The 26,530-nt window shown below is 34.0% G+C and overlaps 2 protein-coding genes across 5 annotated transcripts in view; one reads left to right on the forward strand and one right to left on the reverse strand.

Moving 5' to 3' along the window:
- Nucleotides 1–825: 825 nt before the first annotated feature.
- Nucleotides 826–11,689, forward strand: LOC109056452 (3-hydroxy-3-methylglutaryl-coenzyme A reductase-like). Its single transcript, XM_042778530.1, has 19 exons — nt 826–949; nt 1,913–2,090; nt 2,358–2,469; nt 2,787–2,874; nt 2,956–3,040; nt 3,833–3,938; nt 4,123–4,229; nt 4,312–4,431; nt 4,568–4,692; nt 4,767–5,061; nt 5,929–6,123; nt 6,197–6,355; nt 7,217–7,374; nt 7,489–7,594; nt 8,398–8,568; nt 8,722–8,862; nt 9,575–9,723; nt 9,803–9,970; nt 10,808–11,689. Exons 2-19 carry the CDS (start codon nt 1,932–1,934, stop codon nt 10,857–10,859), a joined length of 2,496 nt encoding a protein of 831 aa, XP_042634464.1. The 5' UTR covers nt 826–949; nt 1,913–1,931; the 3' UTR covers nt 10,860–11,689.
- Nucleotides 11,690–13,651: 1,962 nt separating this feature from the next.
- Nucleotides 13,652–26,530, reverse strand: part of LOC109056492 (ceramide transfer protein) — a 33,167-nt gene continuing 20,288 nt past the window's right edge. Inside the window, exons 5-18 of one of the 4 annotated variants that reach the window (XM_042778533.1) lie at nt 26,344–26,479; nt 25,899–25,982; nt 24,560–24,717; nt 22,050–22,142; nt 21,877–21,963; nt 20,534–20,626; nt 20,327–20,407; nt 19,144–19,239; nt 18,799–18,931; nt 17,713–17,783; nt 17,494–17,622; nt 15,854–15,983; nt 15,614–15,748; nt 13,652–14,758 (exon numbers count right to left, since the gene is read on the reverse strand). In XM_042778533.1, the coding sequence (XP_042634467.1) occupies nt 15,621–15,748; nt 15,854–15,983; nt 17,494–17,622; nt 17,713–17,783; nt 18,799–18,931; nt 19,144–19,239; nt 20,327–20,407; nt 20,534–20,626; nt 21,877–21,963; nt 22,050–22,142; nt 24,560–24,717; nt 25,899–25,982; nt 26,344–26,479 (1,419 nt within the window). In that variant the 3' untranslated portion in view covers nt 13,652–14,758; nt 15,614–15,620. Of the gene's footprint in view, nt 14,759–15,613; nt 15,749–15,853; nt 15,984–17,493; nt 17,623–17,712; nt 17,784–18,798; nt 18,932–19,143; nt 19,240–20,326; nt 20,408–20,533; nt 20,627–21,876; nt 21,964–22,049; nt 22,143–24,559; nt 24,718–25,898; nt 25,983–26,343; nt 26,483–26,530 lie in introns of all 4 variants that reach the window. The other 3 variants (XM_042778532.1, XM_042778535.1, XM_042778534.1) reach the window with 3 other exon arrangements.

Genomic DNA, 26,530 nt, shown 5'->3' on the forward strand with positions numbered 1-26,530 from the left:
CACTTCCTTGTTGGCTTCACGAGAGAGAGCGAGAGGTTGCCGCTTGGTCTTCACACATTGAAAAAATAAATGAACCATTTCATCCTCAATCCCACAAAAGGAGCATGAACTGTCAACATCCATATATTTTGCCACAGTATTATTTACAGGATATATTTTATGAAGGATCTTGAAATGATCTTTTATTTTACTGATAATGCAGTACTTGTGAGGTAACAACCAGGCTTCTTTCCAGTCTAATGACTCAACAACAGATGCCCAGAACAGTTTGCCCTTAGTAATATATATATTTTTTTTTTTACCCCAGTTTTTGTTAAATAAACTAATTCTATCTAATGACAAATCAGGTTCTTTGTTGACACTCTTACTAAAACTTAAATTGCATTTTATAAGCAGAGTTAGACCGGAAGGAACCGCTTTAAGCACTGCATTATATTCTTTAAATGGTAAGGAAAATTATAAACAGACATAAATTGTTCATAAGACAAAAAGTTACAATATTTATCAAAAACTGAAAGAATTCCAATTATATTTAAACCACGTAGAGAGAAAGACAGATTTATTCCAAAGCATAAAGGTTTTATGCAGTGAAAAATTGTGGTGGGGGTATCTAAAGAAGAAAGAAGAACCTACTGATGAAATTTAGACAGTGCAAACGTTAAAACATCATTCAAGAAAAAAAATATCAACACAAAAAACACCTTTAATAATAAAAAAGATTAAATAAATCAAAATCATAACCTACTTTTAGTTATTTAAAATAATTACAAACAAAATACCCAAAAAATATAAAACAACAAAACTCTAACCTTACATTATCCGCTGATCTTAGATGACGTAACTGTAGTGGGCGGTGCTTGCTCGCTCCGGGCGTGTCGTGCGCGAGCCCGTTGTGGGCGGATTACGTCAGTTACAGTCACGGACACCGATCGGAGGAGAACAGATGAGGGTATGTTAGAATATTACCCAAATGAAGCGTTATATCTTCACATTTATTCCTAAATCTCTCACTCCAGTCGATATAATGAATTAAATTGATATTTGTTGGTGTTACTGTTAAATATGAGGCTCAGTGACAGCTGTGACTCCTGTAGCCTATGCTAATTAGCTTAGCATGCTGTCAGCTCATCTTTTTTGACTGAATTACTGAGACGATATTAATAGCTTTTCGGTTTTTTTAATGTGTTACAAAGGCAATATGATAATGCTGATATGTTGATGGTCTCCCCGATCAGTGTCATTGCTCAAATGATGTACCGGTAATCATGCTAATGCTATTGAACCAGCCTCAGAGTTTATCAACTCTTTCGTAAAAACAAAAAACAAAACAAACAAACAAACAAGCAAGCAAACAAAAAAAATATATATATATATATATATATATATATATATATATATATATAAAAAAAAAATATATATATATATATATATATAAGAGTTGATATATATATATATATATATATATATATATATATATATATATATATATATATAATATATGTAAACTTATACACCCATAAGTTAAGTAATGAAAAATAATATATATATATATGAAATTAACTTGTGTGATTTATGAACGGTTTTGAAATATTTTTGGTTTAATCAGTAAGATCTTCTCTAGAGATGACATTAATGTTAACTGTTTAAAGCCGAAAAAGTTCGTAAAGAGTGCAAAATAATTACTAAATGAAATATCATATTATTTTAGTTTATCATATATCATATTACTGAATAATATCAGTCGTTTTAACAATGTTATAAAGTATCTATTACTCTTTTTATTAAAATTGTCACAATTTTCAGATGTTGGGAATTGGGAAAGAAGAGTAAAATTGCTTCACTTTTATGAAATTTGAATCAAAAAAATAAATAAAAGGATCAGTTTTGATGAGTTTGTGTGTTGTGTTATCAGGTGTCCTGCTGAAGCCGTGATGATGCTGTCGCGTCTCTTCAGGCTCCACGGCCTGTTCGTCGCCTCTCATCCGTGGGAGGTGATCGTGGGAACGGTTGCCGTGACGATGTGTCTGATGTCCATTGCTACCAATGACCAGATCTATGGCTGGAACCATCAGTATCCCGAGGTACAGGAGGTACAGGGGTCAAACTCAGCCTGTTTATTCAGAAACTGCTCTTGGAGATCTCTGTTTGTTCCTCTTTGCTTTCTATATTTACACACAAGGTTTACGGCTTGGTTCCTGTTTGAACTGTTTTATTACTTACTGAAGTCTTGCTCAGGTTGCTAAGTTTGCTGTGAACTGTTCGATCGGGAATCACGATCTTTACAGAAGCTTAACATACAAGTTATATTACATAAAAACAAATATTAACATGCAGATATTTTTGTTACGCATTTTTAGAAAATTGTAAGCGGCGAGATGATCATTTTAACCATTACGAGGTGCGTAGCCATCGTTTACATCTACATCCAGTTCAAACACCTCCGTCAGCTCGGCTCCAAATACATACTGGGTGAGTGTCTTTCTCTGAAACCTGTTTACTTCCGTAATGTGACATATTTATCTGAGTGAAACTGGATATTTAAGGATAATTTTTTTTTAAGACGATTGAATTTTTAGAACTTGATTAAATGGTGAAATATGTTTTATATGACAAATGGTTGAAAAATATACGGCTTAATGAAATATTATGGAAAATGCATTGATGTAGTGTTCACAGTTAAGGATAAGGAACATGAATTTTGATTTTAAATGTACAATTTTGCCTCTCATCCTAACCGTTCATATTATAATGTTGTATTTATTGTGTTTTGTGTGTTTTGTGTCCAGGTATCGCTGGTCTGTTCACCATCTTCTCCAGCTTTGTGTTCAGCACTGTGGTCGTTCACTTCCTGGGCAAAGAGCTCACAGGACTGAAGTATGAATCTCATCTGCTGCTCATATTCATGTGCTGTGTGTGTTGTGTTTGTCTCTGAACGGTCTCCTCATGTTCCCGCAGCGAGGCGCTGCCGTTCTTCCTGTTGCTGATCGATCTGTCTAAAGCCTGCACACTGGCCAAGTTCGCTCTCAGCTCAAACTCACAGGTACAAAAATACGATTTTACTGGTAATATTAAATTAGAAAGAATCATAAATATTGCATTTTGTTTTTCATGTCGTTTTTTTGAGTCCAACAATCCTTGTTGAGTGTTTACAGTCGGTTTGTTTTGATTTTTTTATATATATAAAAAATGTAATTTTAGTCCATTTAAAGGATTTCTTTTAATTAGTGATTATTTAAATGAAAAGTGGTTGATTTAAATAAATAGTTTGAGTAATTATAATGCAAATCATTGGTTTGTTTGCATCATCACTGAAATGAACATTATACAAAATGAACAAAAAATACTTAAAAAATTGTTAAATTAATTTTGTTGCATGAAATAAAATATAAAAAAACCTATTTCTTAACTTTAGTTTAAACTCAAAACTCAAGTAATTATTTTTTATATATGCTTCTTTTTTATTTATGGACATATGAATAAAAATTACTTACTTTAAAATGAAATTGGGAATGTACAAATAAAAACAAATACAAGTGAAAACTGTAACAGTTAAAAAAAATTAAAATGAATTTTGTTGCATGAAATCATTTCTTAACTTTAGTTTAAACCCAAAACTCAAGTAATTATTTGGGAATGTACAAATAAAAACACATACATTAATTTATGGACATAAAAAAATGATTAAAACTTACTTTAAATACTTTAAAATGAAATTGGGAATGTACAAATAAAAACAAATTCAAAATACAAGTGAAAACTAACAGTTTCTTGATACTAAAATATCACTGGTTGTGATATAAATGCAAATAATGACGGGTCATGTGACCCACAGGAGGAGGTCAGAGAGAATATCGCTCAAGGCATGGCCATCCTGGGACCCACGTTCACTCTGGACGCAGTGGTGGAGTGTCTGGTCATCGGTGTGGGCACTGTGTCTGGTCAGTCACAGAAGTGTCTCTCATTCTCTCTTTATTTATTTCCTTGACAAAGCTAAGGAGGGTTACCATAGTCTGGATAAAAGGGGGATTTTTCTCACCAAATTGTGATTTCTGGGTATGGAGAATCTTGCTTCAAACATCCAGTTTATCCAGCTCTCATGATAACTTCCTGTTGTTATCCCAGGTGTGCGTCAGCTGGAGATCATGTGCGGTTTCGGCTGCATGTCGGTTCTGGCCAATTACTTTGTGTTCATGACCTTCTTCCCCGCCTGTGTGTCGCTGGTGTTAGAGGTGAGTGTGTGTGTTTGTAAGGTGTCCTGTGTAACATATAAACCCAGATGTGAGTGAACACTGACCCCGGTCCCTCGTCCAGCTGTCCCGTGAGAGCCGTGAGGGGCGGCCCATCTGGCAGCTCAGCCATTTCGCTCGTGTTCTGGAGGAAGAGGAGGGAAACAAACCAAACCCCGTCACTCAGAAAGTCAAAATGATCATGGTGCGTTTAGGAAACAGCAGTTTACAATAATGTCATACACTATTATTCATCAAGGATGCATTCAATTAATCAAAAGTGCCAGTAAAGACATTGATAATGTTAAAATTTTAAGTGTTCTGGTTTGCGTTTGCTTCAGTCTTTGGGTCTGGCGGTGGTTCACGCTCACCGTCGACTCGTGACCGAATCTCAGACGCACATCATGAGCAGTTCAGACGTGGTTCTGCCCGCGCCAGACATGGAGTCCGACAGAAGCATGTCCAGGTATGAGCTGAGAAACACACGGATGATTTCACGTTCATGCACAAAGTTTTGTAATAATCTCTTCTCTCTCTCAGTGTGGATCTGGAGCAGGTCATCACACTCTCTCTCGCTCTGTTACTGGCGGCCAAGTACGTGTTTTTCGAGCAGGCCGAAACGGAATCCTCCCTGTCAATCAAATCTCCTGTGGCCACGCCCAACTGCTCCCTGACCAATAGGAGAGGAGGAGAGCAGCGCTGTCAGAGGGAGTCGGCCCCGCCCAAAGCCCTGAGGGGGGTCCCTATGAATAAAAGTGAAGGAGAGCCGCCTGATCCGTCAGATGAGCTCCAGTCTCACCAGCGCCGCCCTGTGGACGAATGTCGTAATTCATCAGTCACACTCATTCCAATTGGTCATTCAATCAATCATTTATTCCCACCTTTTCTCTCATTTAATTCTCACATTCTATCACTTATAATGCTGGTTTCTCGTGTTTGTTCTTCCATTTATTTGTTTCTTTTGTCACTTGTTTCTTTCATTACATTTTTTTTTTAAATTGTTTTTCATCTTTTCTCTCTTTAATTGCTTTGTTAATCTATTTGTTTTGCACATTCATTCTTTGCTTCTTGTTTTTCGATCTTTTGATCACTATTTCTGTTTTTTTTTCACCTATACTTTTAATTTTACTTTACTTTTGTTTGTTTGTTCGTTGTTTTGATTTCTGTTGTTTATTATTTTTTTAGTTTGATCGTTTGTTCTTTGTTTTGGGTTCTGATGTTTATTAATTTGTTCTTCAGTTTGTTCTTTTTTTTGTTGTTGTTTATTTCCTTTCGTCTTTTCTCCTTTTAATGATTTATTCATTTTTTGTGTTTTCTTTTGCACATTCTTTTTCATGCTCTTTCTTTCTTTTTTTTCTCTTTCATGCTTCGTTCTTTCTCTTTCTTTGTCTGTTGTTCTTTCTTTCTTTCTTTCTTTCTTTCTTTTTTCTTTTGTTTTTTAAATATTTTATTATATCTGAGTTTGTCTGTTGTTTCATGTTTTTTCCCTTTTGTTAATTTGTTCTGAATGGTTTATTAGTTTTTCATTGGATCATTCATTATTTATTTGGGTTTATTCATATTTTTATTTTCTTTTATGATTTATAAATTTCTTCCTTCCTTCCTTTGACGAATGTCTTTTGATTCGTAAAGACCCTGCCATCATTAATCAGTAATTAACCAAACTTCATGTGATTTGCATGATCTCTTTCTCTTCTTTCAGAGAGGAGCTCGTTGCCTGACTAACGCCGAGGTGATGGCATTAGTGGAGTGCAGGGGCATTCTGGGATACCGTTTGGAGGCGGTGATGGAGAATCCCGAGAGAGGAGTGGCCATACGCAGAGAAATGCTGTCCGCCAAACTCCCGGCGGCGTCTGCGCTGGAGAAGCTGCCCTACAGACACTACGACTACTCTCAGGTGGGGCTCTCGATCGGCTGCGCTGGAGATCCACGTGTGTGAGGGATGTTTAACGGTGTTTCCTTGTTCTCAGGTGTTTGGCACCAACTGTGAGAATGTGATTGGCTATGTACCTGTGCCAGTGGGCGTGGCCGGACCGCTCCTGTTGGACGGGAGAGAGTTCCACGTCCCCATGGCAACCACAGAAGGCTGTTTGGTGGCCAGCACTAACCGAGGATGCCGAGCCGTCACAGTGAGTCACGTGGCTGTCATTTTATAAAGATTAATAATAAATGAAAGATCTATATTATTCTTTCTGCTTCGTTTAATTTCATTTTCTGTCAATGCTTCACTAGTTTGTTGCTTTTGATTTATTCTTTTGTTCATTCATTGTTTTGTTTTGTTTATTAGTTTGTTAATTTGATCAATCATTCTTGGTGTTGGTTTCTGATTTGTTAGATTTTTTTATTTATTGCTTGGTGTTTTTCCTATTTTTCGCTCTCTTTTTTTTTTTTTTACTTTTGCATGTTCATTTGTTTCATGTTTCTTTCTCTTGATCTTGTTTGTTTTTTCCTGTCAACTTTCACTTTTTCTTTCCTTCTTTTGATTTATTAATTTTCTTTGTTTTTATTTCTGTTGTTTATTAATTTCAAGTTCATTTGATCATTCATTATTCATTTTAATGATATTTCATTTTTTTTTTATTCTTCCAGTGGTTTCTTTTCCTCCATTTGTTCATTTATTCTTTCATTGTTGTTTTCCTCTTATTTCTTTTGTGCATTTTGTTAATTTTTTGGTTCTTTTCCTTTCGTTTGATCTTTTGTTCAATATTTCTGCTATTTTTTATTTGTTCCTTCCTTCATTTGATTTATTCATTATTGTTATTTTTTATTTTGATTTCGATTTAATTAGTTTGTTTGATAATTATTTATTTTTGTTTGTTGTTTATTAAATTGTTCTTCCATTTATTCTTTCTTTCATTGTATTTTTCCTTACATTTGTTCATTGTCTTTCCTCTCTTCTCTCTCTTTCTTCGATTGTTTTGCTAATGCTCGTTTATTGTCTCTGTGTCATGGTTTCTCTCTGGTGTGTGTGTGTGTGTGTGTGTGTGTAGCTGTCGGGTGGCGTGAGCAGTCGTGTTCTGGCGGATGGAATGACTCGAGGGCCGGTGGTTCAGATGCCGTCGGCGTGTCGTGCAGCGGAGGTCAAGGGCTGGCTGGAGACTTCAGAGGGGTTCAGTGCCGTCAAACAGGCCTTCGATCACACCAGCAGGTCAGAGGGCAAAGCTCACAGACAGAATAAACCCTGTACAGCAGTGCTGTGGGATAGTTTCCAGTGCTCAGGTCATCTCTGAAGTAACAGTGTGTGTGTGTGTGTGTGTTTCAGGTTTGCTCGTCTGGACCGGCTGCAGGTCAGTTTGGCCGGGAGGAACCTGTACATCCGCTTCCAGTCTCAGACCGGAGACGCCATGGGTATGAACATGCTGTCAAAGGTGTGTGTGATGAATGCCTCTCATGTCACAGCAGATGTATGGGTCACAGAGCACCTGACCTTCAGGCCTGAACCCTTTACTCCAAAACTGCCTTCAATAGATGTCCCTGCTCTGCTTTACATGCATCACTATATTAAAATACACACCTTTACCAATATATGTGCATGACACAAAAATTATGAAACGTCTATAAACACAATCGAATAACTGCCCTAAATATAACTTTTATATTCTACTATAATTTTTCAGTTTGAGTTCAGTCTGATATATGATTTATGTACATTTATTTTTCTTTAGCAGTCTGTTTCATGGTAAAATAAGACAATACAAATATTATTAGTTTCTGTTTATATATGTAGTATAAGTATTATTCAGTTTATAGTATAATAGTATATTTAATATTAATATTAAAATCTATATTTTTATTGACAATATTACACATTATTTATTTTTTTATTTCCTAAATGTCTAATAAGCATACAAATTATTCAGTTGTTTATTTATTTTTCATTATTATATTGAAACAAGATAATAATAATAATAATAATACAAATATTAAATTAAATTTCAATTATTATAATTATTTCATAATTTGTTCAATTATTATTTTATATAAAAAAAAAGTTTAATCAATAGAGTGCTGCCCTACAAGATTCCCCACTGATTATTTCAATCTAAAATACAGCGACCAAAAATCTGTGATCAAATGTGATGTGATTTTTTCCTGTAAGTATTTGGAGTGATGTGGTTGATGCATGTGTGACGGTAGGGTTTAGAGTCACGCTGGTTGTGTGTGTCTGTAGGGAACAGAGCAGGCTCTCAGCAGACTTCAGGAGCGTTATCCTGACATGCGTCTGCTAGCCGTCAGCGGGAACTACTGCACTGATAAAAAACCCGCCGCTGTCAACTGGATCCACGGCAGAGGGAAGTCCACCGTGTGTGAAGCCGTCGTACCGGCACGAGTCGTCCGAGAGGTCAGACTGCTTTAAGAGCTCAGTTGTTCTTCCTTTAGGGGGCGTCAGAGAGCCAAATCCTCTCAAGTGCCTCTAGTATAATCTCCTGAATTCCAAACATTAAGGTCAGCTGAATTAAGATTGAAAGCAGCTCCTGTGTGCTTGTGTTTGCAGGTGTTGAAGAGCAGCACAGCGGCTCTGGTGGAGCTGAACATCAGTAAGAATCTGGTCGGTTCAGCGATGGCCGGAAGCATCGGGGGATTCAACGCTCATGCGGCAAACGTCGTAGCGGCCATTTATATCGCCTGCGGACAGGTGTGTGTGTGTGTGTGTGTGTGTGTGTGTGTGTGTGTGTGACCTACAGCCGCAAACATGACATCTGAACTCTGCTTTATTAACATCACATACATATTACTGCACATATTGTGCACCCACTGCATATATATTATATATATAAATATTATATATATATATATATTATATTAATTTTATATATGTGTGTGTGTGCGCGTGTGTGTGTGTGTACACATACACAAACATTTTAAATAAATACATTAATAATAATTTTATATATTAAAAATATATTATGTTTATATAATTAAATCAGGGTTATTTTAGTTAACTAAAACCATAAAAAAAAAAAAAAGTTTTCATTACTTGAAATAAATGTAAGTTATTTTGTTCTATTATTTGAATTATTTAAGCTAGTTGGCAAGGCAGCATTTCTTATTTTTAGAAAAGTTTACCTTGAAGTACTAAAATAACTATATAAATTAAAAATAAAAATTAAAAACTATATCAACATATTTAAAAACACTAATAAAAATTAGAAAAACACAAAATGTTACGTTTTGAGATTCTCATCCTCTGTGTTGGTATTGTTTTTACAGGTTATAATATATACATTTAAAAATATATTTTATATTAATATGCTTTATATATATTTCTTACTATTTTTATATATTATATAAAAGTGTAATATATATAATAAATACTCTAGTAAATTTATCTTTGTGTTTGTGTGCAGGATCCGGCGCAGACGGTGGGCAGCAGTAACTGTATTACTCTGATGGAGTGTGTCGGGACGGATGGAGACGATCTGTACGTGTCCTGCACGATGCCGTCATTAGAGCTGGGAACTGTGGGAGGAGGAACCGGTCTGCCTGCACAACACGCCACACAAAAACAAACACACACACACACACACACACACACACACACAGCACAGGGCTGTGGATGAGCTAAACGCTGTGCTGTGTGTTGATCAGATGTTGGGTGTTCACGGCTCCAGTGATCAGTGTCCCGGTGAGAACTCGCGGACGCTGGCGAGGATCGTCTGTGCCACGGTTCTGGCCGGAGAGCTCTCTCTGATGGCTGCTCTCACCGCCGGACACCTCGTCAAGAGTCACATGACTCACAACAGGTACAACACACACCTGCATCTGTCACAGCGCTTCTCAGCTCTCTCCTGATCCCTGATCAAACTCTGGTCCCTGTAACTCTAGTTTTCATAAAGTTATTTCTAGAAACACAAATTACTTTTATTTCTTTTTTTATATACTATATATTGGTTACCATCAAAGTTATCTTTTTAATTAATAAGTCTCATATCAGAAACAAGATTTATTTTTAAATACAAAATAATATATGTATATATAAAATATTGAATAAATTAAAAATTGTTTTTTTTACCCCTAATTGTCTAATACATTGCTATTCAACTTTATAGTGTGTAAAAAAATACATATATATATATATATCACATGATTTTACATTCTTTTCAGATTGCCTAATATTACAAATATTATTTACATAATATTGATGTTTGAAGATTTTAATAACAATACCTATCAAATAACATAAATGTTTTAATATTAATTATAAACCATCAATCAAAAACAATAATTTTATACATAAAAATTAAAAATCTGAACTAATATAGTAAACACAAAATCGTATAAATATTTCATTTTCTTTCCAAATTGCCTAGTAATATTACAAATATTAAAAATTATTCAGTTTATAGAATATTTTATATATATATATACATAATTTTACATTTTCTTTCCAAATTGCCTAGTAATATTACAAATATTAATGCTATCTACAAATATAATTATATATATATTATATATATTATAATATATATTATTTATTCCAGATAGCTATATATATATATATATATATGAATTACTTACAGTATGATATTTAATTATACTGTTTTGTTTAGATACTGAAGTGCTTTTACTCTATCTAACAGGTCAAAAGCCAATCTTAGAGAAACTGAACTGCAGCCGAAGGAAGCTTCATGAAGCAGAGAGAACTCTGGGAAATGGAGTCTTTGTGGTTCTCATGTTTATTCTCAGGGCGTCTGAAGACACGGATGTCTGGAGGAGTTCTCTTCCGTGAAGCAGCTGGGAAATGCTAATGCTTGAGGTTTTGTAAGGCGACTGCACGAGTAAATGAGTGAGAAGCTCCTGCATTTGAAGCTTGATCGCTGCACGTTTCACTGAATCTGTGTCCGTTTAGTCTCGCACTAAAATCCCAAAAAAAGATTTGCCAAAACCTGGTACTAGCTAAAGTCAAAACACAGCAAAGTTTTTATCGCTTGATGGTAAAAATGCTGAGAATTCCAGAAAATGGCACACCGGCGGACAGTTTCTAGACTAAATCATGATCTCAGATCAGAGTTTGATGGGGATTTAGCGGTTTTGATCCTCAGGTTATGAATGAATGTATTTAATTCATGTGTTCAGTTAATCATGCCAAACTCACTGTGACAAACTTATAAAACGAGGTGCACCTACAGTAAATCTGAGTTTATGAATCTGAGTGTGAGTGTGGATGTTTGCACTAGTTGTATTGTATGTGTTACTAAAGAACCGGGTCTGATTGTGTCACGTTTCTGTTGCCACTGTATGAATTCATGACTAAAGTGCTTCAGCTTTTCTCAACAGAAGCAAATCCTTTCACTTTCTGATGGCAAGAAAGTGCTGATGAAGCCATATCTGTGTCTTTTAAACTTGCTTATTTCCTGCTAAACCACTGATCAGATGAGCATATTTTTAAATTGTCAGTATTTTTGTTGAACTCTTAAATGGATTAAACTAGACAAATAAACATTAACAGAGTATCAGCTGCATTCTGTGTGCAAAAGATTATTTTTTTAACAAGAATAGCAGAATTCAATTTGATCTAACTCAATGCACAGCTTGTTCATTTCTATTAATGACAAAGTCATGTGATTTCATTAAACAAGTCTCACTCGATCACAAAAACACTTTTTAATATTAACAAAAGCATATCATGAAAATATAATGATTCATTAATAATCCACTATTTAACCACTTTTATTCTTAAACATGCAGAACTTTGGCTATCTTATCACATAAATCACTATAAAATATTAATAATAGTAAGAAGGACTTTTATGCTGAAACATGCAGAACGTTTTAACGGTACAAAGACTTTTTGTATATCAAAAGACCAAGAAAATGTGATTTTTCATGTCATGATGCATTTAAAATCGGCAGTTTTATACAAGTATGCAACGCAGAATGGGGCGGGGCTATACATATCGCTCCGCCCACAACGTATTTCATTGGTTATAATAAAAGACCTCAAAAATATAACTCATTAACATTTACCATTTACATGTTTAACAACCAATGAAATATTACAAATAAGCACATGTATTATAAATCAATAATAAAGAGTAGACTTTAAACAATATCTGAATAATATCTTGAGGTTGAATGTAAAAGATGAATTATTTGTGGTTTTCTAAAACTCCTGAATAATACAGTATGCATCAAGTACACAAAGAAATGCAGGAGTCAGGGATGCAGGAAGATGTCAATCATTTTATTCTTCTCTACACAGGGCCAGGTGCCGCCCTCTATTCACAGTTCATGTTCATCCTGACACCTTTAGTGTGACACTTCATTATGTACACAAAACATCTGAACCCCAATGACATTACATTCAGTGCAAATGCAACTAATAACACACTAGACTATTAGACGGCAGAACGCCTCTCCTGATTGGCTGTTCCCACCGAAAACCCCTCCGATTAGCAAGCGGTCACCTCGGTGCGTAAATCAAACACACTCTTATCAACACATTCACACTCACGTTTTCACACTCGTACATTCGTACATTCGTTTTAGAAATCTCATCTGGTGGAAACGTTACCGTAAATACAGCGTCTTTAACAGTCTATCACGGGAACAGATTGACCAATGGAAATGTTCAGCAAAAAATCTAAAAGCTCTTGTTTTGCAAATTAAATTTTTTACACATTCTAAAATCACCAATACAAATCATTGAAAAATCAAAAAAACAGGAATACATTCATTTTATAAACAAAAATAAATTAAAATTTAAAATTTTTTTAATCAAAAAAAAAAACATTTAGCAAATTTTTTTTTTTTTCAGAAAAAATAAAATAAAAATTAATTAAAATGGAAAACAACAACTTTATTTTTACCCCACTGACAGATATTGTTTTCTTGTTTTAAGCATAAGCTTAGTTTTGATCCAGTCATTTTATTTACTGCAGATGCAAAATTAATGCAAAAAAAAAAAAAAAATCAGAAAATTAAATTAGAATTAAAACAATAATATTTGGCAGTGGGCTAGAAAAAAAAAAAAAAAAAAAAAAAAAAAAAAGTATTTTAAAAATAAAAAAAAAGTTTTTTTTTTTTATTTACCCATTGTTTATATATATATATATATATATTTTAAGCATAAACTAATTTATTTATATATATATATATATATATATGTGTGTGTGTGTGTGTGTGTGTGTGTGTGTGTGTGTGTGTGTCATTTTATTTTATACTGTAGATGAAAAATGGCAAAACTTTTCTAAAAATAGATCAAAATTAAGTGAAATTATGCTTGAAAACAACAAATTTTTTTATATTATAAGCATAATATAATTTTCACATTTTTTTTCAGACTTAATATCTTAATTCATTATATTAACTGTAGATGCAAATTGTCTGAAAACATTTTCTTGTAAATGTATAAAAATGAAGTGAATTAATGCTTGTATCTTGTATCATTAAATAATAATTATATATATATTACTGAAAAAAAAACAATACAAATATACTAAGAACTTCATATTTTACCAGCTTATGCCTTTTAAGATTGTTTACTAATGCTTGAGATTTAAATGTTCACTTTGGAAGATTAAACTCAATCAAGAAAAAATAAATAAATGCAACTAATTCTACCTGATCTATAAATACACACGAGCTACGCCCCAAACTGAAACCGCATCTCCCAATTGGACAGAGAATTTGATTGGTGTCAAGACTCTTTTCTGACAGCACATTCTAAAATGAGGTAAGAAATCAATATGAAATGATCTTTGTATAAACACTAAAGGACGCCAGGTTGGTGTGTGGCTGTAGTTTGGGCGGTACGATCAGCAAGATCAATAATGAGGCACTTTTCTAGAAATGTTTGAGTCTGTACACACCTCTCAGTCTCTCACACACACACACACACACACACTAAGGCATATGGAGTTCGATTAGTCCGGTAAAAGCATCGACTTGACGATCTGAAGCAATAATGAAATTATATACAAATAATCTGCACGCAACGTTCATCTGACGTATTAAAAATTTCTGCCGGTTACGATGGATCTGGAATTGTGCTACAGTTTATCAGCTGCTGTGACACGGATATAATTAAAGCGTCTCCTCGTCAGCGGCAGATGCTGCGCTTCATAAAAGAGACGGCCAACATCGAGACGAAAGGCAGGTTCACAAACATGCCTTTGATTTCCCCAAACAGCCATTATACGAGGACGATGAAAGCAAAGCTGAAATGTTTGTTCAAACGTGTGTTCAGCTTCAAAACTCTCTGTTATATATATAAACTTGCCATCTCATTTACTTACATACATACATATATATTCATATCAATGTAAATCTTAGCCAGAAAACATGGGACAGACTTTGAGGTTCGGCATCTCTAGTCCTCTGTCTGTGTGAGCTAGTGTGGCGCTACAGAACAGCATCAAGCGTCTACCGATTGGCTGCCGCCGGGCTTCCTGTGACTTCCTGTGGCAGCGGATTCAGAACAGTCTGGAGAAGGGACGCGTTGAGTCTTCTGTGTCACTAGAGGGCGCTGTAGCTAAAGGAGTGTTTTTGGACCAGAGGCGCTCATGCACACCCACGGCAAAACTGGGGAACTGCAAAGAACAATAATAAAAATTAATTTCAGAATTATGATAATAATGCAGTAAGCATTTAACATATATAGCAAAATTAACAACAATAATAATAATTGTAATAAATATGAAAACTAATTAAAAAAACTAATACAAATAATAGTAGTAAAAATTATATTATATATCAAATAATAATATATATTATTAAATATATAAATAGTTGAAAAAATTGCAATCATACAATAATGATTAAATATATAATAACATTTATAACATACGTAAAAATATATAATACTAAAATAATAATACAAATAAATAAAATAGTAATAGTAATATAACATAACGTAAAAATTTATAATACTAAAATAATAATAAAAAATAAATAAAATAATAATAGTAATATAAAAACATAATAACATACATAAAAATATATAATACTAAAATAATAATAAAAATAAAATAGTAATATTAATATAAAAACATAACATACGTAGAGATATCTAATACAATACTAAAAAAAAATAAATTTAAATAAAATAGTAATAGTAATAATTATTAAATATAATAACTATTAAAACACAATATTATTAAATATATAACATAACTATTAAAATGCATAAAAATGTTATAATAATAATAATAATAAAATGATATCAATAGTAATAATAATACTGTATTACTATTAAATATATAAGAACATAAATCGTAAAATTCATAATAACAACAATGTAATAAATAAATAAAAAATATAACCAAAAATAATAAGGTTATATTTAAAAAAAAAAAAAAAATGCAAAAGTCTGGCTAATGTTTTTCAGTACTGCTGTCACTACGATCATACAAACTCTGAAGGTCATCAGATGTAGTTTGGGTCACCTGGTGCTCAGAAGAGGATGGGCTTTCCGGCTGTTTTCTCCTGGACGTATGAAGTGAAGCGCTTGAGGAATTTGGGATATTCTCTTTTCGCGACGGCCCTCAGGACAGACGCAGGAGCCCAGCCGCCAGGATTCACTGCAACCACAACAAACAAACTCATTTAAATATTCATATATTAAATATTCATATATTTGCATCTTAGCTATTTCATGAAGATTATAGGTGAGCGGTTTCTCTAACCGTTGGCCACGTATGTGATTTTGCACAGAATGTTGTCTCTGCTGATCTCTTTGTCTCCCTCCGGTGGACTGACCAGCGTCTGGCAGATCATCGCAACGTTGATTTTAGCACGAACGCATCTGTTGTTTGGCTACACCACGACAAAAACAATGAAACCGTGAGTCAGAAATGAAAATAATACAACTATGTAATTTTTTTCATCTTGAGAAAATAATCCTGCTTGCTTACTGTATCATAGAATGTCTCCATAATATACAGTACAGGTCAAAAGTTTGGAAACATTAGTATTTTTAATGTTTTTGAAAGAGGTCTCTTCTGCTCATCAATCCTGCATTTATTTGATCAAAAATACAGAAAAAACAGTAATATTGTGAAATATTATTACAACTTAAAATAATAGGTTTTCTATTTGAATATACTTTAAAAAAAAAAATTATTCCTGTGATGCAAAGCTGAATTTTCAGCATCATTACTCCAGCCTTCAGTGTCACATGTAACATCCAGTCTATCACATGATCATTTAGAAATCATTCTAATATTCTGATTTCTTTCATGAGTGTTTGGAAACAGTTCTGCTGTCTAATATATTTGATGAATAAAAGGTTAAAAAAGAATTGCATTTATTCAAAAAAAAAAAAAAAAAATCTAATATAAATTCTAATAATATATTTTCTTTACTATCACTTTTTATCAATTTACACAATCCTTGCTGAATAAATATATTGATTTTATTTAAAAAAAAAGAAAGAAAAAAAAATTACTGACCCCAAATTACTGACCAGTAGTGTATATTGTTATTACAAAATATTAATATTTTAAAAACATAGCTTCTTTTTTTTTTATTCTTTTTTTTTTTTTTTACTTTTTATTCATCAAAGTATCCTAAAAAAGTATCACATGTTCAAAGTTTCCAACTTTGATAATGAAATAAATATATTGATTTTATTTAAAAAAAAAGAAAGAAAAAAAAATTACTGACCCCAAATTACTGACCAGTAGTGTATATTGTTATTACAAAATATTAATATTTTTTAAAAACATAGCTTCTTTTTTTTTTTATCATTTTTTTTTTTTTTTACTTTTTATTCATCAAAGTATCCTAAAAAAGTATCACGTTCAAAGTTTCCAACTTTGATAATGAATCATCATATTAGAATGATTTCTAAAGGATCATGTGATAATGATCCTAAAAATTCAGCTTTGCATCACAGAAATAAATGATAATTTAAAGTATAATAAATTTAAAAACAATTATTTTAAATTGTAATAATATATCACAATATTAAATGTTTTTTCTGTATTTTTTGATCAAATAAATGCAGGCTTGATGAGCAGAAGAGACTTCTTTCAAAAACATTAAAAATAGTAATGTTTTCCAAACTTTTGACCTGTACTGTAATATATATATATATATATATATATATATATATATATATATCTATATATATATAGATATATTATATATATATAAGAGAATTAAATGAAGTGGATGCACAAAATCTGAATCAATTTCAAATGTTTCTAGAAGTCAGAATTGATCCACAAAACCCATAAATGCATTAAACGGTGCACCAAACTCATTAAACTGCTGCTGCTACAGAACAGATTGACTCAGCGGTTGCCATGGAGACCAGACTCACCTGGGCATTTTCATGCTCGACTGAGAAGTTACAGACGAGCCATGTGTCTGGATCGTTCTCGTTATTGGCCATAATCTTACGAATGGCAGACAGGTACAAGACGTCTCTCTGGGACGCTGGCCACACTCTCTACACACACACAAACACAAGATAATCTGTCAGAATCAATCAAATCACTATAAAGAAGTGCTTCACTTCGAAAGCGTGGCCTCCTCTCACCTTATGAGTCTGGTAGATGATGATGGCGTTATCAGACAGCGTTTCCACGATGTTGAAGTTTTCAACAGTAGCTGGAGACAGAGACAAACATAAAGCTGAACTCAAGCGAAGGCTGAAACACAGAGGTGCTAGACGATGACGAGTAATTCTACCCAAGATGCATCACTATCGACTGAGCCAGTGATCATTAGGAGCTGCAGCTGAGTCATCCGGACAGTGAAAGTGTTCTGGTAATTCACTTAAAGCATGTAAAAGCGTTGTAAGAGTATATGCTGCTTACACAGGCCAAACTGTGCTGAGTCATCCAATGTGCTCCATTATTAATGTTATGATATTATGATGATATGATGTAGTAGAAGAGCTCTATTAGATTATATGAAGATGTGTCCTGTAACACAAACCTGATTTTTCATGATATTTTAGAGTACTGTAAGAGATTGATATGGTATCTAATTCTACTCTACACCAGGGTTTACTAAAACTATTTTTTATTGTTTTAATTGATAATTGACAAATTGGTGAAATGAAATCTAAAAAGTAGATGTAAAACTTAAACATTTAAAATGCTATCATGACAACTAACTGAAATAAGTTTAAGCAATAAAATAACTAAGTGGAAATATATAAAATCTAAAACTATATTAACCTAAAAAAATAATAAAACACCAAAAATGACTTGTAACTAAATTACAAATTATTTTGAGTGTTGCTATATTTTAATATATTTTATGTTATGTACACTACTGTGTGAGATGTGTTGTGAACTGAATGGGACAATAAAGTCTATTCTATTCTATTCTATTCTTTATTATGAGTAAGAATAGAATTCATTTTTGTAATCATTACATTTTCTAAAAGTGATCAATATTTATTGAGCTACTGATTAAAGGTTTAGTGTAGACATGCTCTTATTGATTCAGTGCTGATCATGTTTTTGGTGCAAAGAACTTTTAGAAAAAACTAAAATGCAACTGAAGTGATTGCTATGTCAGCTTTAAGCTAATGTCTGTAATATGTTGTGTATGTGTGTGTGTGTGTGTGTGTGTGTGTGTGTGTGTGTGTGTGTGTGTGTGTGTCTATACTCACTCTCCCAATCGTTACGGACATCCGTGTCCCAGAAGTAGTGGCAGACCTCGTGACCTGTGACCCCTTTGACAGAGTGTGTGGCCTTCAGAGGGTCCAGCACGATCCCGTTCTCCTCCACCTCACGCCGGTACACCTGAGAGAGAGAGAGAGAGAGAGAGAGAGAGAGAGAGAGAGAGAGAGGATGAGAGGGAGAGAGAGAGAGGGAGAGAGAGAGAGAGAGAGAGAGAGAGAGAGAGAGAGAGAGAGAGAGAGAGAGACAAACACACGGATGGAGAGTGAGTCTGTGGACTGAAACACAGGCATCCGATCAAACTAAAATAATCACAGACCTCAGATCAAACTCACCTTCATCTCTCCCTCTTCCACCACCAGCTGCCAGTTAGCGTCTCCACCGACGTCCTGCAGGGAGTAGGTCATGTGATTCCGAACCATCTCCTCCACCTGTCCAAAACACAGCAGAACAACAAGGTCAGAGGTCATGCTCTCATTCAAGAGGATCTAGATCAATAACACTAAATGTGAACATTACCCAGTACTCACTAAATGTGATGAAAGCCAACATTTGACTTCTGTAATCTGAGTTACTTCTGTACTTCTGAATGAAACTAAAAGAAAACTACTCCCTGCCACAAAACACCACCAGCACAAATCTGTCTGAGGTCAAGCTGTTCTCATCTCAAAGCGAACAGGCATTACATATTATTACCTTCTTAAACTTGATTATATTAACCAGCACTAAACTACTGGATTTAGAACGGCTGCACTGCATATAAAACCACACTGAAACAATGACTGTGTATTTAATGCAATTCATTAGCTCTTTATTTACATACTACAAACATACCCAGAGAAATCTTTAATAATAAGAAAAGGAACATGAATTTAAACAAATTAGCTCTATTTGGATTTCAAGGTGACTTCAAGTAAAAGAATTCCAGGAAGGTATTGAACATGTAAATTATGATACTAAAAGCAATTATAAAGTATTATTAGCTGCAACTTCAAAATGCAGAGACTCAGAGACAGAGGAAACCGAGATAACAAGGTAGACTTTGTGGTTTTAATGCGCTGTTTAAACAGTTCATGGTTATCCATCATGCAGACTTGCCAATAAAATGACTGGCTAATGCGCTGCCTAGCCTGACAGCAGTTTTGGCCATTAGCACAGCATCATACCCATGGCCAAAAATGCTGACTAACAGGGTTTTAAACACACACACACACACACACACACACACACACACACACACACACACACACACACACACACACACACACACACACACACACACACACACACACACACACACACGTATATAGGTCTTTAAAGCACTCAAAAGCAGCACACTCTAATAAAATGTTTTAATGATGGCCAAAAAGTCTCACTGACTAAGAAGGCAGCTCACTAGGGTTTGAAACACAGCCATATCTACATGTTTACGAATGCATTCGTGATGTATTATTATGAATCTCATGCAGTAACAGCTGGAAGTGAGTGTTAGATGAGTGTGCTAGAGGGCGCTGTTACCTCAGCACTGAATCTGTGCTCATGGAGTGAAGGAGTGAAGGCTACAGCAGAAGACGAGGGAGAGGAAGTACGAGAGGGGGGCTACACAAGTGAGGAAGAAGAGAGAATGCAGCTTCATCAGGAACCCAGAAGAGAGACCAAGACGGGAAAACAGAGCACCACAGAGACACGAGAAGAGGTCGACCACGATGAGAACAATGAGCTCACCTTCTCAGCGAATCGGTGCGAGCCCACGCAGGAGAAGACGTCTCCTGAAGGCACTGAACTGCTCCTCTGTATCCTGCTCTTCTCACACTGAGACTATAAAAACACACATACATCAATGATAAAAACATAATAGCATAACTTGAAACACAACGTGATACTGAATAATCAGAATAGAATGCACTGATGAATCCTGCTCAATAAGACTGGAGACATATTGAGACAATACATTTTTTAAAATGTATTTGCTTTACATTTTTAAAAAAGCTGAAAATATTTACATTTATGCATTTAACAGATGGTTTCTTCCAAAGCAACACATCATGTGGTAAATGTTTCCCATTTGCAGAGTTTTTAAAATCAAATTTTTAATACCTGCACAAATATTATAAACTGCAAAAACAGGGTAACTGCAAGTTTTAAACTTGATAAATACATATGAATTGCAACTGGTCCTAGTACTAATATATCAATATATACATACTAATATATCAATGCATTTACAGGTCAATTGATATTGGATTTTGCTGATATTATAATGATATGTTTAAAGAAAGGCAATAAAAATATTATTGTGCGCAAAATCTATATATCAAATATCCAGAAAAAAGATTTTGTGCATAATGCGGGACTTTGAATTATAAACATGCCCCAAATAAGCCTGTTGAACTTGAAATTGTGCTGCGTTTGGACTTTGAACATGCAGCACTCACATTAATTACATCATAAAGTAAGTTTATAGTATTTCACTAGTATAAAAGTTTAAAGATTTGAACATTTGTAAGTGAAGAAATTAAGACTAATATTAGTATTTTAACTTGCAGTGTAAAATAAAATAATTAGGCCTATAAATATCAAATATATATATGTGACCCTGGTGTCAATTTTTCAAAATTGAGATTTATACATCACATGAAAGCTGAATAAATAAGCTTATTAATTCATTAATGTATGGTTTATTAGGATCGGACAAGATTTGGCCAAGATACAACTATTTGAAAATCTGGAATCTGAGGGAGCAAAAAAATCTAAATATTGAGAAAATCACCTTTAAAAATGTCTAAATGAAGTCCTTAGCAATATATATTACGAATCAAAAATTAAGTTTTGATATATTTACGGTAGGAAATTTACAAAATGTCTTCATGGAACATGATCTGCACTTAAAATCCTAATGATTTTTGGTATAAAAGAAAAATCGATAATTTTGACCCATACAATGTATTTTTGGCTAACTGTGCCACTTATGACTGGTTTTGTGCTCCAGGGTCACACATATATATTTTACAACAGTTTACAAAAGTAATATATTTATATCCTCTTTTTTATCATTAAAGTTAAAACACCTGTTCTTCTATTTTGTCGTGTCTGTCCAGAGCGGCCTCCACGGCGTCAAAGAACTCGTCTTCATTGATCAGGCTGTTTGGACCCTCCTGATGGACAGAACAAGATGAACATCTCCACACAGTTTACTGCTCTTCCTACTTTGTAAAATTCATCAGCGCAAAACATAACCCACCTCGTAATCGGGTCCTCCAAAATGAGACTTCTTCTTCAGCTCGGACAGGACTGATTTATACGCGTCCTCCACCCTCCTCCTCTTCTCCATCTCCTGTAGAAAGCAAGAGAGCGGAACGGCTTTAGCTGACTAAACACTGCTGCTGTGATGTTTAATGTCTTGACTTAAGTAGATCTTGTCTCTCGGTGCAGGATTGTTGTGAAGCGCTCCACTGTTCAGACGCCCATGTTCTCCTTCTGATTGTATGTGTCAGTATTGTGCTGAATGCTGCTGACTGTAACACATTTGCAGACAGATTCAGCTCCATCTCTATCACACACAAACCCATTAAAACATCTGGATGAACTTTTCTGGTAAAGATACCGCAGCAGTTATTCACAGAAACAACAGCTTTCCGTGTTTAAAAGTAGGGATGTGACGATTCACTCAACTCATGATTCGAGTCACGATTTTGATTGCACAATTTTTTTTAACATTATTACAAATTATAAATTAAATGTGTCCTTTTATTACTGCTTGGACAAAATGCTGCACTTTTTTTTTTGTGCAATTGAAATATAACACTTTATTAATATATTAATATAGCACTTGCATATCATTGCTTTTTTGTTGGTTTTGATTGCTTCTATTGTCCTCATTTGGATAAAAGCGTCCGCTAAATGACAAAATTTAAATATAATGTAAATGTAAGTAACAAAACTAAATTGAAATTTTAAAACAAGCACCAAATCAAATAATTCAGTAACACAATAAAAGATATCTCTCCTTATATATTCAAATAAGGCTTTGTCGGTGCTCTTTCCGTTTAAAATTAGAGGCAACCACTGCATTTTAATCATGATCCAAACAAAGACGCTGCATACATGCAACGTCAGCAGTTTTTAATCTAAATTAGATTAAATTTGAAGCAAAAACAGAATGGTTTGACTTCAGTTTTGTGAAACTTTACATAAAAAAAATCTGCATGAAACAGAAACAGCAGACGAGCTGAACGAGACGCAGATTCACTCTCTGCCAGCAGCCAGCAGGTGGAGCTTAAAGCGTTTCCTTGGTTACCGCTGTAAACAAAGCAGTGCTGCACTTATGAACTTTAATATGCATTATACAGAGGCAAGACGGAAAGAAAAAATACCATCTAAACTTTTCTAAAGACAGTAAGTTGCCCTCAGACACACATTCATATAAACTAGTACCCATAAATGAATCGTGATTTGTTTAACATCTCAACCGATTTGAATCGTCACATATTTGAATCGATTTTCAACTGGCTCACGGTTAATCCTTATATCCCTAATAGTTTCCATTCATAAACCATCACCAAAGCAATGCTCAGTCTCTCTAAAACAGGCTAAATTCATGTCTGAAAAGCTGTTTAAATGTAAAATGTATAAAATATTAATCCTTTCACATTAGTGTCGGGCAAACGTTGATAGAAGCATGAAAGAAGACTTTTTACGTCAGATTATTCTAGCTTGTACCAGTGTTATTTCAGCATTATTTATAAATATTATAAATAGAAATAATTAAGTATTTTAATATTTATAAATATTTTAAACCACCTCTTATTTTTAAATGTTCAGTTTTCATTTTAATTTTGGTTTAAATGTTAGTAATTTTATGTTGTCTTATATAGTATTACAGTATTTATTAATATTTTGAATCGGCTTTATTTTTAAGTTCATAGTTTATTTTAATTTTAGTTTAAGGTTTAGTAATTTGTCTCATATAGTATTACAGTATTTATTAATATTTTTGAATTAGCTTTTATTTTTTATTTACAGTTTTCATTTTAATTTTATTGTAAATTTGATTAATTTTGTCATGTATTCTTTTTATTTCATTTTTAAAAATTTCAGTACTTCAACTTTAACTTATTTTGTTTTGGGTAGTCTAAATGTTGTTTACATAATTTCCATTTGTATGCTATATTAATATTTGTAATTTTTTCAGCTTTGTTTCAGTTTTCACAAACTAGTCGATTAGTTGCACCAGTATTTGTTGCTTGTGAGTCATGGGTCATGTGACTTCAGCTGCACTCATTCTGTGTCAATGGGTGACATTATTTTGTTTGACAACTTGCAAAAACCAAATATATTCCACACTACAAGAAAGTGGAACCGAATAGTCGACTACTGCTCTAGATGATTAGTATAATTAAGTAGACATGGAAGCCCTACTTTGCTCTGCCTACTAATATACCAAATTTGTTCACATATAGCATCAATGCAAATCATTTCAGCCAATGCTGCAACTCTTTTTTTAGCGTGTGAATAACCAGGGCTGATGTGCCATAATTTTGACACCAGATCCTGTTCACTCGTGACTTAACTGTGGGTGCTTTTTTAGCTTCACACTAATGTGTTTTATATTCACAGTCAGGGAAAAATTTCACTCTGTCAGAGACTCGATCACAACAGCAGCCTGCCAACGGAGCCCTGAACTACAGAAACAGCATCTCTCTTCTGATGTGGCCAGCTCAAGGACAAGCTCCAGAAGCCCGTGTTTCGTACCTTATCCAGTCTCTTCTGCCAGCTGTCCTCTCTCTTCACCATCAGGTCGATGCAGTGAGAAAGTGTAGCCAAGATTCCTGCCGTGGTTGCCTTGAACGTGATGGCCTCTCCTTTAAAATCTATCCCATTAATGCCTTTATGACTCAAACACTGGAATACTGATGGGGAGAGAGAACAAATCCAGTCAGACTCCTTGAAGGCACCTTAGAGGCATTAATTTGCCAGACAGTGTTACACAGTGTCCAAATCAGGCACAATGTAATAAAACAAAGTGTTAACCAGCAGTTGCCTTTCAGTTGAGTTTCATTTTCTATTTTAGTATTTTATATTTCATTTATATACATGTATTTTAAAACATATATTATAAATGTAATATATATATATGTGTGTGTGTGTGTATAAGTGTGCGCACACACACAAATATATTACATTTTAAAGATTATATGTGTGTGTGTGTGTGTGTGTGTGTGTGTGTGTGTGTGTGTGTGTGTGAGAGAGTGTGTGAATATACATAAAAATAAACTATCATAAATATATTATATAATACTGTTTAATCTATAAGAATATTTATATAATATTATATTTATATGAATTTATTAAATATGTTATATACATTCTGTTTTTATATATATATATAATATATATATATATATATATATATATATATATATATACACACATACATACACACACACACATTTTTTTTTAATAAAAAAAACATCTATAAGTAGTTATATATTTTAGACATTATATACACACAGATGTTATACATGTATATAAATATATTTTTATTAAATATATTTAATAAAAAGTTAAATATATTAAATATAATATATTTAAATATAAATATATTAAAAAAAAGTTATATGCACGTTAAGTTATACAAGTTATATGTTTTATTAATTAAGTCTAAGTTTATATTAAGTTTATTAATTCATAAATGTAAACATTTTGTTTTCAATAAAGACGAACAAACTTGTCATGTTTGGTTTGGACATGGTGCAAAACACCTGACTTTCTTTGTCATATCATACAAGAACAGAAAGGGTATGAGGACCACATTCAATTCATCCATGTAGTATTTCCTCTTTAAAAAAAAAAAAAATGCAGAAATGCATAACTCAATGTAAACATCTCAACACAGCTCCACTGGAGACATTCTGACTTTATGTTAGAGATTTAACACAATTCATTACAACAGGAGTAAATTAAGTGGACAAACTGCTCGTAATGTCAGTGGCGCCCCAGTACTGTCGCCTCGAGCTGAATCAGGGAGAATTCATTGAGCGTGAAAAGCCGCTGAAGTCCCCCACATGCAGAAATCAGTAGAGACACTTACATTTCTCCTTGCTACCGTTGTTGTTATGCAGGAATTCTCCATCGGAGCGAGTGTTAGGGAAACCATCTTCATCGTCCTCCACGACTGAGCAGAGAAAACACACACAAACAGTCAGGATGAACTCATGGCCCTGTGGTTGGTGGTGCTCAGATCGGCCCACACGCATACTGAGAGATGACACATACTGTAGTACACAACGCTGAGAGAGATTTAGGGGAAGGACTAGGACGAACAAAAGAGGCAGTTGATCATTCGTGTGAATCAACAGACCCTTGTGCTGTAACAACAGATGCATCCAGAGCGAGCGAGTGCGACGGCACCCATGCAGAGGAATATGGACGTCGCTGCAGTCTGAATAAGGTTCAGCTTTGTCTAAACGTGTGTGTCAGCATTTTCGATATCCTGATCTCTCCCACACACACCAGAACAGACTCCGTCTACTCACTCTTGTCTCTCTGGAGCTCGTCTTTGGTCACAGCATCAGCGCAGCCATCAAAGTATTTCTGCAGCGTGTCCACCTGCCTGCACAGGATGTCTCGAAACGTCTCCATCTCTGCCAGCTTCTCTCGCAGACTGTGACCCTTCTGAGGGTCACAAACCCAAAGTATAAGTTCATAGTAGGGAGGCATGAC

The sequence above is a fragment of the Cyprinus carpio genome, chromosome A21, assembly GCF_018340385.1.
Source record: "Cyprinus carpio isolate SPL01 chromosome A21, ASM1834038v1, whole genome shotgun sequence".
NCBI lineage: Eukaryota > Metazoa > Chordata > Actinopteri > Cypriniformes > Cyprinidae > Cyprinus > Cyprinus carpio.